The sequence below is a fragment of the Fopius arisanus genome, unplaced genomic scaffold, assembly GCF_000806365.1.
Source record: "Fopius arisanus strain USDA-PBARC FA_bdor unplaced genomic scaffold, ASM80636v1 scaffold00038, whole genome shotgun sequence".
Classification (NCBI taxonomy): Eukaryota; Metazoa; Arthropoda; class Insecta; order Hymenoptera; family Braconidae; genus Fopius; species Fopius arisanus.
Window position 1 is genome coordinate 869,337 of NW_011887777.1, and position 19,006 is coordinate 888,342.

The following is a 19,006-nucleotide window of genomic DNA, read 5'->3' on the forward strand; positions in this document are numbered from 1 at the left end:
ATTTTGTATTTTTACTATTAGTTTTCTTGTAAGGGGTTGGGGAAGGGAACAAAATGTAAAGACCCGAGAGGGTATACATATGAAAATAAATATATATAGTACCAATTAAAACTACATTACATTTCTTTAGACTTATATTTTCTATGGATTAATCAGATAATTTTTTCAATATTAAAGGAATTTTCTATTCACAGGTCCATATGACACTAACAAGCCATGAAAATGTGGAAAGTACACAATTTCCATAAATTATTAATCTATTGAAAATAAAGTTGTATTTGATGTTCAATTTTCACATTGATTCTAAAAATTCTTTTATTATTAAAACTTTCGTTGATATATCAGTAATCCTTCAATATGAATAACCTCATTTTAACACTCTTTTCAATTGAAATTGACTTCAAACTTATCCACTGGAAAATTCAGATGATTTTCTGAGTAAAATGTCAATTAATTTCCAACTGCATAGTAAAAAAAAAAAGATTAGTAAAAATGAAAGAAGTTGTTGTTTTATATGCAATGTTCTGATAAATATATCACTAAAATACATTAATGTTTGCTAATACAGTTCTACTTTAACGACTCTCGTGGTGTTTTTAAAAATACCCACAAGTATTTTCATAAGGCTACTGCTCAAAAATTTAGTCCAATACTTTTGCGAAGTTTTTTTTACAATATTCAATATACAAGTATTTGTGCGTGATTTTTATTGTACTTAAGAAATTTATTTGGCAAAAGCAGTGACGTTTAGTTAGTTCAGTTAGTAGTTATGTTATCGCGGTGAAGGTTTCATAATTTTTCCTGATATTCTCAAGACTGTCAAACATAATTGAGTGCTGGAAAAGAAAAAATATATTGTGGTCATATTCTTCGTTGTAAATGCACTATGCATCTTCGATGAAATACCTCCCAGCACTCGACCTCACAACGTCCACATATGAGTACAAGCCTACGTGATAAAATTCTCGTTGAATCCAAGTTACACGCAGAGAAATGTTTGATAAAAAATACGGAATTCACAAGGCGCTGAGCGATTATGCGGAAGCGACTCTGAAAATTTAAGTCGCGGCACAATAATTTTTCATAGTGAATTCACATTAAAATCATACAACTCGCTGCTAAATTCCGTAGCAATACTGTAAAGTCCTCTTCAACTACATCTCCCTCCAAAACATTAGAAATATATAGGGTATTTTCATTGAATATTTATCTCGTATATCGTATTTGTCATAATTAAAACCCGATGAAGATCGTCTTCAAATAATTCAAGTGTAAAAATACAATATTTTCGCATAAATATTTTTTTGAAATAAACGCATAATGCAAAAAAAATACATTTTTATCTCAGTGTACGGAAGCTACTCAGGAAGTTCACTAAAAAAATGCGATTGTACAAACATTATTAATAAATCGACAATAAATGCATATTTAAAATTCAATATTTTTTGTCTCAGTGTACGGAAGTGACTCAAAAATTGAAAGCTAAAAACGAAAGAGCTCGCTGAAAAAATTTCGTAGCAGTTGGGTAAAATTTTTCTCAACTACATTTAACTCCAAAATTATGAAAATATACGTAATTTTAATGGAATATTTGTGTGGTTAGATCTAGAGAAGTCCAATGCCCGTGGAAAGGAGCGCATCGTGTGTTGGTAGCCGGAATCATGCTTCGGCGTGCATATAGGCTTTTTTTTCCTCTTATATCTTTAATTTTCTTAAAGTTTATTTCGTCGACCTCTATATCGTGTCAATTGCCCCCGCGAGCTTTCACTTGAGCATTAAAATTCTCTCCCAGTACTTAAAATTCACAGGGCTGTAATCCGCAAAAAATAGAGACTCATGGATGCCTTATTTTTCTTGTTAAATAAAAAATAAACAATAGCGATATAAAATCTTAAGGAGAATTGTCCGGCTGAGCTGGATGCTCCTGTTAATTGGTTGGCGGTAACGCATCGAAAGGTGCACACAATAAACTCATAGAAAATTGAGGACATTTGTCATTTTTATCACTATAAATGAATGAAAAAGGAAGAGCGCTAGTTGGGATTAACTCGATTTCTATTTGAAAATATTCTTGAAATGATTCTCACAATTTAGCGTGAAATTGCACATCACAGAGGTTAAGATTCTCAATATATGCAAATAATTGAGAGAAAGGGAGTGAAGACGAGTGAAAATCATTCAACTGGGATACAATTAAAATTCAATGTTGAAAGTGGTTGAAGTCGGTGAAGCTAATGCTAGGGTGAGAAATCTTGTGAAATGCAATTCCCCGTAGGTTATTATTGCTGACTCCTACAGATTGTCGTTACGACACACGCATGAGCCGCATAACAACGCGACACACAGACCTAAACCATATTCATATTTTATCATATTTTTTTTCCTTTTTCTATCTCGAAGTTCCCATGCTATTCTCAATGAATTGCCTTTTATTCTTGAAAATGTAACAAGTCTGTTCAAGTTCATGCTGCACTTGAGTTTCTTTCACGGGCACATGGGCACCCAAGTGCAAATTAAAGCATTTCCGTGTCCCTCTTCCTTCCTGGATAAATGAAAAGACACCCTCAACTTTCTATGCCCTGTCGACAAATCGACATCACGTAAAAAACTCTTTATTCAACTAATATATCACTGTTTTCGGCTTTAAATCACATAGTATACTATGCAACACGTGCGTAATATATTTTTTGACTCGTGGGGGGTTTGTAACACGAGCCGAAGGCGAGTTTTACAATCCCATGAGTCGAAAAATATATTACGCACGCGTTTCATACAAAATTTTATGTCATCGCGCCCGGAATCCGCGATTTAACCGAGCGAAGCGAGGTTAGAATCGCGCGATTACGGGCACCGATGGCATAAAATAATATCCGAATGTCCGAATTTTTCATTATGACAATTTTCATTCAATTTCAATTGACCATCTTCATTGAATTTACCGTTCATCGTAAAAAATCAGCGCGAAGTAATTGCCAGATTTTTCAAAATTTTTCTGGTTTATTACTGACGTATAACTCATGGAAAAAATTTTTATGTAAGTAATTATATATCATCTACATGCGATTTGATTTTACCATATGTAGTTATTATGTACTTAAATAAACCATAAAATGTGCTCGATTTGTTTTTTTCGTATATGTGGTGGACGTCCGCAGGCGAAGGGCCCACTTATTGGGCAGTATTGGACTTATCCATATATGGGCGTATATCTGATTAAATTTGAAACATTTTCGGAGGTTGCATGTGCCATTATAGATTCAAAAACCGCACAGTTATAGATCTTCAAAGGTGAAAATGCAAAAACCTTGTAATAAAATCGAAGTTCAAAGTACTAATATCTTGAATTCTATACTTGGAAGTTGAACAGATTGTGGTTTGAATTTCTACGAAATACTCATCAACTCAACATAAACCAACTTTTATTCAGATCAAATTATTAGGTTCTCATTAAATAAACAAGCTTCGGCAAATTGGCCCCTTTTCTCCGATTCTTAAGGTGGTTGTCGCGCGACAGTCTCTGTAAAAAGTTTATCCGCTGTAAAACGGGCCAGTTTAGAACACAATCTTTTAGCGGTATATAGTCTCACTTGATTGATTGCATTGTGTATGGATAGCTAAAGCATAACTATATATTTTCCATATTAACTATTTTCAATTATATAAATTTATGAATTTCCGATAATTATATTCCGTAAACCAAACGGTCAATCGATTTGATTTTTTTTTCTGTATTTTCTCCCACGATGTATATTCCACGTTTTTTTTATTTCTGAAACTGTCGAGTCGTTGATTTTTCAAAAATTCTAATCGGCAAAACTCCATTTAAACACGTGTTAAATCACTCGAATTTCAAAAATTTATATCTCAAGTTCAAAACGGTCAATTGCAAACGGAAAAGGCTCATTTTGTTGCTAATTTTTCAAACTATTCACCATAAAATTGTTAACGAAAACTGTCGAAAAAAAATTCTACGCGACAACAACCTTAAGACGATAGTCAATAACAATTAAAATAATTATGATTATTATATGAACTCGAGGATCTATCAAATACCGAGAAACACAAAATACCATTTTGACATACAATTTTGACAAAATACATTGCTCTTTGAACTCATATTTATTTCGTCTAAAAAAAGAACATTGATTGTTCGCTCGAATGGTCAAATTCATTAAATATTTAGTACTCATCCAGGTGCATCTATCAATGTGTTTTGTCATGCAATCAACCCACATAAAACAGCTAAATTCTCAAGTTCTACGCTCAAATGACAAAGGGCCCTTTTCAATTTTTCTTCAAACAAACGAAAATAACACTTTGAATAAACCTAGAATCGTGAAATTGGTAGGATTCGCCGAGAAAAATACCAAACTTTATCCTGAAGTCATTAAAAATGGAAGAATTGGGACAGACCTTAAAAAACTGCCATTGTCTCAAAAACTTAAACCGACAAAGTGGGCCCTTTGCGTGCGGACATCCAAAAATAGTGAAGTACGCACTCGAAAACATGATTTGCCATATTGCTCATGGGATTACTATAAAATTACAAGTGATCAAGTGAGTGAGTGAATGAGTGAGGATGAGAAAGGAATATCTTTTATAAATTGTTAATTATTCCAATTTGTTTGAATTTCATACTTTATTCAATTTTCAATGAATTGACAAAACTCTGGAGTTGAAAAACCCAAAAACAGAAAGGTTACACTATTGAAAAATGAACCTTGAAATTTCATGTAAAAAAAGTTGAAATTTTCAACACAATAAACCACAATAAAGTTCGTCATTGAGTATTCCGGTAATTCTCCATTTTGAGGTACTACTTACTGGTACATACTCTACTGTTAACTTTACTGCTTTTGAGTTAATCAACTACAGAATTTGATAGATGTCGTCGGTTATTAGAGATTGATTGGAGTACAACAAATAAATTCAGGGATGCGACTCACCTCACTTATACTAAAAAAATATGTCAATATCTAACCGAATGTAAAATCTAATCTAGTCTAATAATGATTGTTAACCTGCATGCAAATATCCCAACACTGACAGTGTAAATAAATTCTCTATTATGATCTCAAAACTCTAAATAAATAAATTTTTTTTTAAGTCAAACTTTTTGAAAAATTTTGAATAATGGAAAATTTATAAATTATATTATTTTTTACTACTCAAATTGCATCTGCATGCACCAAATGGTTCTTCGGAATTGCATTCCCTTGGCTGCAATTAGCTTTTAATGGGTAGGGTGGGAATCATAAATTGATAAGTAAACGAGATTATTATTCTGTGAGAGATGGACACCAAAAGAGCTAACTAATTGTCCACAATTATCAGGAGCTCTTGTGGGGAGGAGATTCCATTCCAATCCGGTTTGTTCCCTCTATTCCTGACGACTTCTTTCCGAGAGACCATCGGAAGGTTAATGCCAAGTGGAACTTGGCCGATTTCAGAATGTACCATACTCAAATGGAAGTGTTGGCGCAAACTCGTTCTAAATTATTCTCCCATTGATTGAAATTTTTTTCATATTCAATTATGCTGGGAGAATAAATCGTGAGACACTGGGTTCTTCGAGAAAAAATTCATGGGGAAATTTCATGAATAGACAAAAAAAAAAAGAAAATACTTGAATCAAGTATAGTTATACTTGATCATAATACATTTAAAATTGTTATTAAAATCGTGAAAAATTCAATTTTTTCTAAATATTCATCGACCAATCAAGTGTAAAGTATACTTGAAATAAAGTTCTAAAATAAATTAAACTTCTTTTATTTGTACATTCGTACAGAAAAAATTGCACCGAGAGAAATTCTCATTGATTCATTCAAATATTTGTTCAAAATTCCTCATCTTTTCTTCGATTCCAAAGGGAAAATAGTGAATGAGAATTCTACGAAACTGTGTATGACAGATCTTTTCAGTTCAGCATTTTTTGCATGAATTTTTCGGGAAAAATTACGATCTGACCACGGAAATATTCTGACGTTCAAAACCGGTAAGCAAAGTTAAGTTTCGTAATTCTTATTCAATATTTCTCTCCATGTAAATGTTAAATTCGGCTTCTAGAACGTATAATTTATGGTATCTTTATTTTTATAATTAAGATGTAAATTATGAGTAGTGTAAAATTTATAGCAAAATTAACAACAAGAGGACGAGAATCGCCCAACTAGAATTTTTTATCGAACCATGAGTATCAAGTTCCAAATTAAACTTAATTTTCAATTTATTGGAAATTCGGGGGTAGAGTTGTTTATTTTAAATGGGCATTTCCATAAATTTTTATGGAGTTAGTAAGGGAAATTTTCAAGTTTCAATGGATTTTTTAATAAATTTTGGAATTTTTAATTGTAAAAATTCGTGAAACTAACAATCTCCCTGGGAACCCTATGAAATTATGAATGCATGGAAAATGGAACGATTTACCTGAATTTTTACGATGATAATGAGCGAAAAATCGCCGATGATTTGCATTTTCCATTTTTTTAATCCTTGCCATATCAGTGAAAATGTGATGTGATAAAAAATTTCCATTCCAAAGATTCCATCAATTTCTTTTTCTATTTAACTTCCTCTCGAATCTCTCTCCTAATCTTCATTACATTTGAACAAATGATAATATCAGAGGAATTAAGCTCAGATAAAAAAGTTAAAAAATCTTATCGGCATGTCGGATGCCTCAAAGCGGTCGGATTTTTCCGTTAATGTGGAAATTGAAGAATGTTTAAGGGTGTATGGATAACCCAACTGGGGAGAAGAAAATTTTTAGAAAATTCGTCCCCACAGGCAAATATGGAACATGGAAAGACACACCGTTTGCTCCAGAAAATAGGAGAGGAAATTGTTTTCAACCTCTGGCCGGAATATAGATCGAAACGGTTGCACGAGCACGAGAAAGATCCGTACAATTGCCAACCTGTTTAATCGCGATCGATTGCTACTCTCGACCCTTTGTAAACATCCATCCCGTAAAAATGGATAACACCAATTTACATGATTGCTGATGGAACGTGCATGTAAAAGATATTGCCCACTCAATATTTACGTAAATTTCCATTTCGTCAAATTGATAGGTTTGTAGTGCATGCCTATTTTACAAAGACCCGGCGAAGCTTTTATCATTATTCATTTCCATTTATTATTCACATTTCGTGAAGATATTCTATCCAGGCGAATAAATATCCATTACATAAAGTTTTGGAACCAACGCAATGAATTTTTCATATCTCAACTGAACAGATAAAAACTTTTGGTTAGAAGTGTAGAACATTTCTTGGAAACTATCGGTTTTCAGTTCCACTGAAATATCAAGAAAGTTCCCAACGTAAAATTCAAATTGTTATGACAGAGACAAATTTGTAGTAAAACTTATCGACGTTGCAGCCTACAAGACGTGAGCTAGGGAGAAAAAACTTGAATCAAGTATATTTTATACTTTATATTGATGAAAAATTGATTTTTCCACGATTGAAACAATAATTATGAATATATTAGAATCAAGTAGAAAATATGCATGATTCATGTATTTCTTTTTTTCGCGTGAGGTAAGTAATTTGGTGACTCTGGCAAAGTACAGAAATATGTGCTTTGTTACTTTTGGTACTTGTCAATAGGAATTATTTTTTGGGTGTATCTATCCCTTGAAACAAGGATTGTTTTCTTTCTGTGCAGGCGGTGGGTGTCCGATGCGTTCCCGTTAACCCAATTATGAACTTTAGTTGCCAGACACTGAAAGACTGTTCACAATATTTCCTCGCATTTGTTCCCACCGTTGGCAGATTTTTTTTTAAACTTCACGCGTCAAGATACTTTAACGACTCTTACGAATGCTCATGCACCTTTAATATTCATACTGCCAGAAGTTTTACCGCACCACACCCGGTTAACTGTGCACGTAATGAGGAAATACGTGGTTAATACTGTTTGATTTACCGCAGGAGTGCAGACGTTAAAAAACATTTTACACATGACGACTGGCGCATGTCATAAATGACCACAGAGTCATCTTTGCGGAACATTAGTCCACCGTTTTATCTCATTATTAAATTTTCAAGGAGAGTTAATCGCTTACAAATTAACGGATTTAATAAACTCAATGAGTTTGAAAATTAAATTACATTACGCTAGAAAAAAATTACATCTAACCCAACTGTTGGAAAATTCAAACTTTTAATGAAGCCAAAGTGATATGAAATTTCTTTAGAGCTTGTTAGTTACGAATCACTTCACTTCTTGAATATTCAAGTAGGTCTCAATTTTAAAATCAATACGGACCTGAAAACCCGTGATAATATGCAAAATTCGAAGAATAACTTCTCAATACAATTGAATTACTATTATTGTTCAATTTTTAGTATGGTTCTTACAATTTAAATTTTTATTTCAGAAAAAAATAATCGTTTAGCATGAAAATGCTCATTGTTTTAAATTTTTAATATGAATGAAACAAATTCCCATTAACGTACATCCAGATCTAATTATGACTGAAATTTCAAGAAATTTCTATAAGCATGGAGTGGAAACTTGTCCAAGGGGGGAATTCAATTTTGAAAAATTCTAAAAATACTGATCCCAAATACATTTTGTGTCCTTAGATGAAGTATTACACCTGCCAATCGACTTATACTTAAGTTGCGAAGATATTAGTGACAAGTGATTTTTCAATTTCTCTCAAATACTTTTACGTCTTAATTTCAATACTTTCAATTTATTACTTAATTGAATGATTAGCATTACTGACTAAAAAAGGGATTCCTGTACATTCTTGTCTACTAGAATTTATTTGTAGTAAAAAATCAGTAAATGAATTTTCGTTTTAATAGACACTTTCAAGAACTCTTTGTTTGATCAAAAATCAATTCGAAAAGTACAAATTCAAGGGAAGAGTTATGATTTCAAAGTTTTCTAAAATCAATCCACATTTCAATCACTTCTATCAACCTTTCGCGTAAGCAGCTTAAAGTGAATTAGGTGCTGAAAACAATTTCTAAATTCCTTAGTTTTTATTTTCCTCTCATGGAGGAAGTTTAAAAATAGCTTCTTCTAGAATTTATAAACTAATTCGTAAATCACCGTTACATTGACACAATGTAAGTACAATTTTTTACTTATCAACAACCAAAAAAAAAATCACTTAAACAATTAATAATGAATGATAATAGTATTTTTCACGCCTAGGACAGAAAAAGTGAATCACTTTTTTCGCCGTGGCTATGATGCTATTTTATGTCATTGTGGCCGTTTTACCGTCCGCGGTGACATAAAATATATTAGATTCGAGATGCCAAGTAACTAAAGTGATTGACACATGAAACTTGACTCCCAGGAATGACAAATACATACCATTTCCCAAAAACAAGTACTTATTTAATCATTGAATCAATAGGATAACGTTTTCCATGATAACTTGAGTGAATGTGGGCCAACGGGAATTAGAAACAAAAATGATTATTCATCCAATCTTAAACTTAATTAGATGAATTGGGATGATCGACTAATGATTTTTTTGTATATAGCGAGCTTGTTTTTTTTCTGTTGATGAAACATCGATGTTAATATCGAAATAATGGCATACGCTGCACCCAGTGAGTCGACGGCTCGGTGTGTGGACTTTCTCATTGATAATGAGAATTGAGAACGAGTCCTGGAGTTCGCCCACACCCTCACTGCCTCAAACGTGTCTCATTCAGAGGCGCATAACAACTAAACTAACAACTAACCCAGAGATCTCAAGCTCTTTATTCAACGATTTAGTATCTTGTACTAATATACTCCAACACTAGGTGAATATTCCACGGTTATTATAACCGGTCAATGGTATTTAGAGCAGGATTTTCAGTTTAAAATTAAAAGCTGTTTAAGGCTGATTAGAATGATAAGTCAATAGTTACCGTCATTTCGTCATTATAATAAAACATTAAATCATTAGTACAAGGAGAATATTTTTTCTGTAATTTCCTCCGGCGTTCAGAAGCAGACTCTATAGTATATTGTACGGTACACTATCGATGGAAATTCGCTTAATTTATTTCATCATTACTTCGTTTATTAACCCTTGACTTGAAATGAACCCGTGAATATGAAATTCGTTTAAGAAATTCAATGAAATGTGGGGTGATGGTTTCATTAGTATTTTTTCAAAGATAGTTCAACTTTTAAAAATCATTGTAAAGATTGGACATTAATCCAATTGAGTAAAAAAATATTTAACTTCATTTTATAATAATATTTAATTTTTTCACCATAAAATTTTTTTCAATTAAATTGAACGTTTAAGTTCGATAGTTTCAGTAAGTAAAAAACACGATGGGTTTTAATTTTGGTAATAAATAATAATTTTTCAATAAAATATCAGAAAAAGTTGCTAAAAACACAACTAGTGAAGACATTTCGCCTCCTTTCCACCTTTCTTCATTTTTTCTTTCGACTCCAGAGAAATTATTGATCAGAATACCGCGAAAAAATATGTCATTTTCAAAATGTACGTTTTAAAAACAATTACGTTTAAGTCAATTACGTTTAAGAACGTGTACTTAACGGTTAGTTTTTTTTTATACTATTTCTTCTTCATTAAAAATGAAATACGTGAATGAAAGAGAGCTTCATTTCAGAAAATGGTAAATAGTAACTCTGTTGTTTTTAAAATAGTAAATCAATGAAATATATAAGCAAAAAAAAAGGTAATGGTACAATACTGGTTCTGGTTGAAAACTTAAGATGAAAACGATATTAAAAACGTAAATTACGATTTCCAACTTATACGTTACGGCATTAAGAACACAAATTACAAGTATCAACCATGTAATTTACGAGTTTGAAATCATCATTTATGATTTACATCTCATAATTTACAAATTCGAATATCATAACTCAGATTTTTCATCTCATAATTTAGGTTTTTCATCTACTTTTAGAAAATTTTCATCTGCTTATTTAGAAGTTGAATTCCCTAATTAGTCAAGTAAATAGAATTGCAATTCACATATTTCATCTAATAATTGACAAGATCAAATTTCGTAATTAACCGTAAGATTTGATAATATGTATTCAACATAATTGTGGCATATGAGATGCCGTAGTGTCCAAGAGAATGAGTTGAAGGGGTATATTTTTGAGAAAAGTTGGATGATAAAACTTAATTACTTGAGGCACGCGACCAAGCGAGGGCGTCAATTTGAGGGCAAACACGTAGACGTGCTCGTAAAATCCAGGAAATGCCATTCAGTGGCTTTACAAAGCGACGAATTTCACTGTATGCGGACTTATCTCGTTACAAAGCAGCCGCAAGTATCAGACAAAGTCTCCACATAGTCTTGAATTTTTTCCCCGAGTAAAAGAGGTAAATGCACTTGTTTCATTTATTTCGTTGTCTTCTGTCTTGATTCGCTTGCTGAGTTGGTCTTTTTTCATCGGCTTGAAAGAGTCTCGGCTATTACAATTGTCTAGATACTTAGCTATCCCTCTGAGTTCATCTGATCTCATTTGATGTCATTTTATTTAATTTACATGGAGACGACTTCCCTCTTCATCATGTACTCGAGTGTCTACGGACTACTATAGTGGTAATTTTTTTTTCATTGAGCATTTCAATTCCCGAAAGATCTCCTCTCAAGAAAAGTCAAGCTTAATTTAAGGCATTGATACTAAAAAAAAAAAGTATCACGACATTGAGAATAAAAATTACTTCTATTAACTTGTTTGAATTTTCATTGATCTCCAAAACGTTGATTGATATTTAAAAACAAAATGCTACTGAATTTCCTGTAAATTTGTCGTTATAAAAAATGTCAACTTTTTTCAACTTGAAAATGGACAAGTAATTTCCTAACAGTACATGATTACTTGTAAACCAAATACATGATGTTTACACATGTTCCGCCGTTCTCTTTCCTGTTCTATCACTCAATTAATCCCTCATTTAATGGAGTAATTCAAAGATTGAGGCTTTAACACTGTAGCACACACGCGATACCGACAAATTCCTCATCGATTTTTGAACTAGAAAACTCGCGTGCCCAGACACATCTTTATGTATACAAGCTATGTCGATGAGGTCGTTCCACTCTGTCTCGAAATCGATCGATCGAATAATCAAAGCTTCCCTCAAACTACCGTTCAATAAAAATCAGGATAAGTTATCCACACCAAGTACTCATCACTCCCATATAAAAATTCATACCTCTGTAATACCATCTAATTATAAAGCCTTCATCGAGAATAGCATTCGAGACACTATGGGAGTATTGAGATAAATTATCACTAATAAAATCCTACTAGATTCTAAATGCTTAAGTACACCCAGCACTAAGTACAAAGTACTTACAAAAAATTCAGTCCACAATAATGTCGAGTGCCAAGCACTTAATACTCAGTAATTAGTACCTAGTATTATGGATTTAGTGCTTGTAACTGGACTCACCGTAGTGAGTATTTAATCCGATTTGATCCCTAGTACTATTTGCTATATCGATTATTTGGTACTTATGATGCTATGTGCTGGATATATCGGTTACCAAATATTCCACGCAGAGTACTAACTATGTACGGGGTACAGAGTACTCAGAAACTTGCCCATCGCAAATTGCTGAATCCCTTATAGTCGTAAGTGCTTAAATGCCTTAAGTACTCAGTACTAAAACAGTTTTAAGTGCTATAAGTAGACGAATGTATTCAGTACTTGGAAACCGCCTTATGTGTTAAATATATGGAATACTCAGTAAAGTAAAGAAAACAAGTTGATTATTTATTTTTTAATGCAATTGTTGTCCACCATATATAATAGGCCACCAATTAGTACCAAATGTACTTTGTATTTAGATCGTTAATAATACCTAAGTACTAAGTACATTCGAACAGTATAAATGGAGTGGTTCAAATAAGGTAAATGGGGTACTTTATCGAGGAAGAAAGCGGCACACTTCCAAAATATTTTCACTATAGAATTGATATTTGTCTCACGCAGCATTTGATAAATTATGCCATGAGATGCATACCTCATTCAAATAATAAATTTGGCACAATTTTTCACACCCTGGATATAGTTATTTACTAAATTTTTTCGCAGATTACTACTACATTAAACTGCCTTGACTGCTGAGTACTACGAGCACTAAGCACATTGCTTACTTACCATCACAAGTACTAAAACTTCAAGTATACCTATATTTCTTACCTTCTACTTATATTGCTTGAGTACTCATAACGTTTGTAGCAGTAAGAAGCTAAAGCATTATTATAGCGGTAAGGTTCTTTGAAAAATTAGACTCAGTACTTTTATCGTTCTAGATAGATATAAAGTATTTTAAGCAGTAAGTACTTGGTACTTAAAGTAGGAATTTGAGTACCGGTGTACTTAGTAGTGGCCATTATTGGTTGATGTAAAGGTAGATGAGAAAAATTATTGACCACAAATGCGATGATGTCAAGCGCGCTGTGAGAATTCTGTGACCCGATATGGAAGTGCACGGAGGTCTGTACGTTTATGAATCACTGGACGTAAAATCGACGACAGACCTATAAAAGGTACACTGCCCGAAAAATATACTTAATATCACAAAAATCATTTCTTACACCGAGAAATTAACACACACTCCAGTAATTCTGTAGTGAAGGGGTAAAGTGTAACAAGTCGATTTATTTTTAGTCGAGTTTTCGCCGAATATCTTCTTTAAATCTATGAGAAATTGTTACTTATTTCATGATTTTTGTATAGTAAAGTAAAATAAAAGCTACATAAAAGATTTGCATACAGATTCCGACATGTGTCTTAAATTTAGAGATATTCTATGAAAAATAATCTAGTAGCTATATTAAATTATTACCTTCACCTTTTAATTACAGAATTGGCAATTTTTCAAACAGAAATTGATTTCCGTTCGGCTAACACAGTACGATATTAAACTTTAAAAAAAAAACAGAAATGAAGGAATGTATATTGACACAAAATAAATTTCTAATATCAAGAAATTGTAGGTTTTAAATCCTGAAGCTGGATGAATTTTTTTCTAGGCTAGAAATTTCTCGATTTTGAGATTTATACATACACAAAAGCCTAAAAATGTTGTGAATGTGAAAATTTGCCGGAATCTCTAACCGTGCGATGAAAAGTTCGATGCAATACTTTCGAGAAGTAATCCTCATGCTTCCGAATAAGAGCTTTGCAATCGCTCGATTTTTGGATTCTCTAATTTTTTTATAGAGCGATCCATATAATCGAACATTTCCCCAATTTCATTGAAACGTTGGATTGCTCGACAAATTCATTCCCCCCTATCATTATCCACCTAGATTTCGAATTTTCTCAAGGATTTATTTGCCACACGTGAAAGGAGTATCGACAGCCGGCAGCCAAGGAAGAGATAACCCCTTTAACCCTCTTAGCCCCTAGTTTCAGAATCAACAAGGTAAGAGTTTCCGGCACGCGAGATATATTCCAAAGTCACGAATTCCTGTGCTATCAATTTCTTGCTCTTCATCTCCACCGATCCATCCACAATTGATCGACTGAATTCTCCAATCGAATAAAATCTATTTTCAAAAAATCTTCTACAATCAGACCGTTTTGAACAGCCCGATATTTCTTATTTCAAAAAATTATCCTGTTTAGATAAATCAAATTTCATTTTTAAGATAGAAAAATTGTCTTGCAGATTGTAGAGGACATTTTTCGAAATAATTACAAAAATTTGAATGACCTGGACTGGCCTAATTTTGGATGTTTGCCGATGCACATCTCCACAACGCCGAAGTTAAATTCTGCAAATCTTTTTCCAATGCACCTGACAACATATAATTCAGGTTTTGTGGCTTGCACACATTATTGCCAAGATTTTGCATTAATAGTTTAAAAAAAATCTTCAATTTCACTCAACCAATCTGGAATTATTCCGAATAAAAAACGGTGTATTAACCTCACGCCCCTAATTAGGTCCTCCGTCACTCCAATACTCGAATAAATTTTCTCTCGCAATTGAAATCATCTAATTAACCTAATTACTCCAATTCCGATAAGCAGATGACCGGCAACAATCTCACATAACGAAACTAGAGTCATTTAATTAATTAAATAGTCGTGAAAACGTGGCGATAAAAATTTACGCCATTTAAACGAATAATCCGGGTAATTAAAACATTAGCTGTGAGATGAATGAAATGTTCCACATATGCCAAGTATTTACCTGGTCTTGAATCTTTGCGTGTCGTCCTGTCCGGCCCACATTCTCCCCGTTATTCGGTGCAAAATAAATATAAAATGCAAGGAAATAAAAAAAAAAATGGGTAGAAAAAGGAATTCTAAATGAGCGAAAGAGCTTGGGTCCTCCCGTCTTTAGATTTTTGTTATTTTCCTGAAAAGTTCACGATATCCTTCCCACTAGACTGGTTTCCACCTCTGATGCACGCGATGGGGTCAATAGGTCCTCCCACCGTCCGTTTCACAACTCCGCAAGTGTTTGAGTAACTTTTGTCTGTCTCTCAGACAAAACGAGAGATTTAGACGATTTATTTGTGATTTTTTAATGAGCCCTCACGGCTGTGAAAATAATGAGTTGAGAATGAACACCGGGTGTTTACGGTGACTGCGAGGTGGAGCAACTGAAGTGCCACCAGAAAGATCATTTTCTCGTGTCGCATGTTGAATCGACTTTGGTCCCCCAAGTCTTGCCGGTTTCGACGTGTTTGCACCACCACCCGAATATAATACCTATACAGACCACACATGCATCGCTTTCTGTCGTGTGCCTTTACTTTACTTTCGTTTCTTCATCCCAGTTTGCCTGCCGAGCACATATATGGTGCTTCCATATAATGGCGGCAGATATGAATTCACCGCTTTATTTCATTATTTATTGAAATATCAGTAACAGTATCATTTGATTTCATCATTCCACGAGCTTGAACTCAATTTCAATTAAAAACCGCTCAATAAATTTCTCATTAATCTTGAAAATTTACGAAAACAGCAATTTTCAATTTAAACAATTGATTTTTTAATAGCAGCATGAATTTTTGACTGATGATAAACATTGAACATGAAGTACTAATCAATTTTACCATTTTTTACCAGATTAACTAACTAATTCGTTTTTTAAGAATTCATATAAAATTTCACTATACTAAAAATTTTACTGAACTATTCTAGCAATGTACCACTAGAAAAAAATGTACTCTTTCGTGAGTGTAAGGTGGTCATGATTGCTTAGTTTAGAATAGCTTTCGTCAAAAGACACCGGTATACAGCAAGACGTATGCCCCTTATCGTTGCTCTTAGAAATGTTTGTTATTACAAGGGATATAACGCTCGATCGAGGTTATTAGCCAACAGCCCATGACAAAGCTCCTGTTAAGATAACCAATATCATTGCACTTCCCGTCTGACCTGACCAAGCCCACCCACTACACATCTGCCTACGCAAAACCACCACAACGCCAATAGTAAAAATATTTTTTTGTAAAATACCAGAGAATTTTCTATTATTTCTAACCATCCTTCGCATTATATTTTTCTTATTTTTCCACAAAAGTTGGGAGTACCGTTATTCTAGCAGTTTGTGTCTCGGTCAGTAAATTTCTTCTCAGAAGAAAATGCATAATATAAATATCTCAGGTGAAATGATAGAACAACAATGGTTGAAAAATCATTGCTGAGTACATTATTTAAAATTCCGGATGAATTCTTGGAAATCGTTGCGGTGGGTCTTGTTCATGAGAAGGTGCAGATTTCTCGTGTGAAAAGAATGAGGAAAATTGAAAAATTATTCGATCACTCGAAGTGGTGGAGGACTGGGAATAAGTCGGCTTGAAATAAAACGGTAATCAAGGTTATTTCCATTTCTTAGTTTTGCAATGAAACGGAAGGGGTTTTTTTTTCTTCATATTGGTTTTGTAAATACATTGGGAAGTTTTTCATCAGAATAAGTTTAAACGTAGGGGTTTGGACTAACGGTTTTCCGGTTGCCTTTAGAATCGATGGGAACTGTCGTCGCGATTGAATATAGTCGAGTGGTTGCACCAATAGAAAAGTTCAATGAAAATTACCCGCTGCACAAACACATCAAATTTACCAAATGTTAGATAAAAATTCTTGGACATAATGATTCGTGTAATCCCTGTTAGATTTAACATTTCCCAAAACAATTAGGTACTTTTTTTGTACTTTTTCAGTGAGAGATCCGAAAGTTTACTGAACATTTCAAATTTTTCGCTTATATTTACATGGAAATTCATGCGAAACCGCTCTCACTTGCAGATTATGTGAAATGTTTCGTAATTTTTCATGAATATTCCCCTCCGAGTGATTAATGATAGCAACATGGAGAAGAAAAAATAACTTGTAAGTAAATTTACTTGTTGCAATTAAAGCATACCGAATGAATCAACCGTTCGCACTCCGACCCCTTTGAAAATTCATGTTGATATTTCTATTTTTAAATATTTTATGGGTTTATATATGAAAATAAAATAAGAAGCTTTTGATGATGACTATGACGATAAAACTGCCCTCCTATATGTATATTAAAAAAAATTTTTGAAGTCAACTTGGAGTCAACTTAAAAATTTTATTTACAATAAATAATTCGCGATTTAATTTTCTAATCAGCTAGAAAAAGAGTAGAAGACTCCGTAATTTGAAATTTTTTTCTCCGGATTGCAACTTTACCGGGCTCCGAACGAAACCTATTTCGTAAGTTTTGTATTGACCTTGACCCCATGCAGATGTAAGGTGAGATAGAAAGAAATGACATTTCAATTCTGAAATTTTTGAAAAGCAGAAAACTAAGTTTATTAATTCTTCATAATAGTTCTATGAAAAAGATTGCTGTAATTCTCTCGAGAATTATATTGTAGCAAATTCTCAGAAAAACTCATTACGAAAATTCATGTTTTGTATGAAATTTATGGAAAATGTTGAACAACTTGATTGCATTTTCAATGAAGCAAAAGTATTTCTTAAAAATTACTTGAATTATGGCTTTTTTCCTAATTCTTCATTTTTTTCATTATTTCCATAGAGTAATTAAATGGAAAAATTATGTATAGAAAAAAAATGTGATTGAATCTAACAGATTTGCTGCTTTAATCTAATTCAAATATATAAATATTCATGCATTGCAGCCTGGAAAATGAGGATAAAAACTCCTAACAGTGATCTTGCTTTTACGATTCAAATATAATTTGTACAATGTTTCCATTATATTTTTTCTAATGATTCTTCCCAGATCGTAACATTGCAATGTACGTAGAAAATATCATGTCAATCCATGAATATGAATATCTTTTCAATGCCATAAATGTCATTTCTCTCACTTACATATTTGTTTTTTGCCGTTAAAACCGTACAGAGGAAGTTTTTGACGTCTTATCACGTTCAGATACACCATAAATGCATCCCGGAAATTGAGGTCAGGGCATTTTCCGTTTGAAAAATAAATGAAATAGACATTCCAAGGCAACTAATATCTAGATGCCATAAAACTTCCATTAAAAAATTCAAGGCCATTTCTGTGAAAGTCTATTAAAGATTTTTATCAAACACCACAAGCATTGATCAAAATATTGCTTGCCTTTACCTCATAGATGAAACTATTTTCTTTCTTTCGATAAAAATTTAAATATTTTCTTCTTTTACTACGGTACTACAAATTTTTGGCTGGACGTCCCATTCCGCGTAGATTTCCCCATTGTTTCCTATTTTTATTTTTTTTTTTGAGTCTTTTATTTGGTGAATTATCAATTTGAAAAGTTTTTTATCTATTTCAATATTTTCATTATGTTTTTTTCAATATTAACAAAGTTGGAGAACTACGAATGTTAGAAAATTATAGTTGAAATTTCAAATGAAAAAAAAAAGGAATATGTTCAAGTACGACGAGATGTTCTAAGATTTTTGAAAATGGCTAAACATTGCCGATTCTCTACTAGGTTTCCATTTAATCAAGGCTTTTAATACACAGGGCAGACGATGAGTCAGAGACGATGATGTCTGGTAATTCCGGGCTTCCCTGAC

At 32.9% G+C, this 19,006-nt stretch overlaps 1 protein-coding gene across 2 annotated transcripts in view; it reads right to left on the reverse strand.

Annotated features, from left to right (window-relative positions):
• The window catches only part of Jupiter (microtubule-associated protein Jupiter), a 76,019-nt gene that overhangs the window by 49,470 nt on the left and 7,543 nt on the right, over positions 1-19,006 (reverse strand). The window contains exon 1 of one of the 2 annotated variants that reach the window (XM_011304621.1): positions 15,180-15,583. The exons of the other annotated variant lie outside the window; for it this stretch is intronic. Within the exon in view, the coding sequence (XP_011302923.1) occupies positions 15,180-15,220 (41 nt within the window). The 5' untranslated portion in view covers positions 15,221-15,583. Of the gene's footprint in view, positions 1-15,179; positions 15,584-19,006 lie in introns of those variants that run through there. 2 annotated transcript variants of the gene reach the window in all.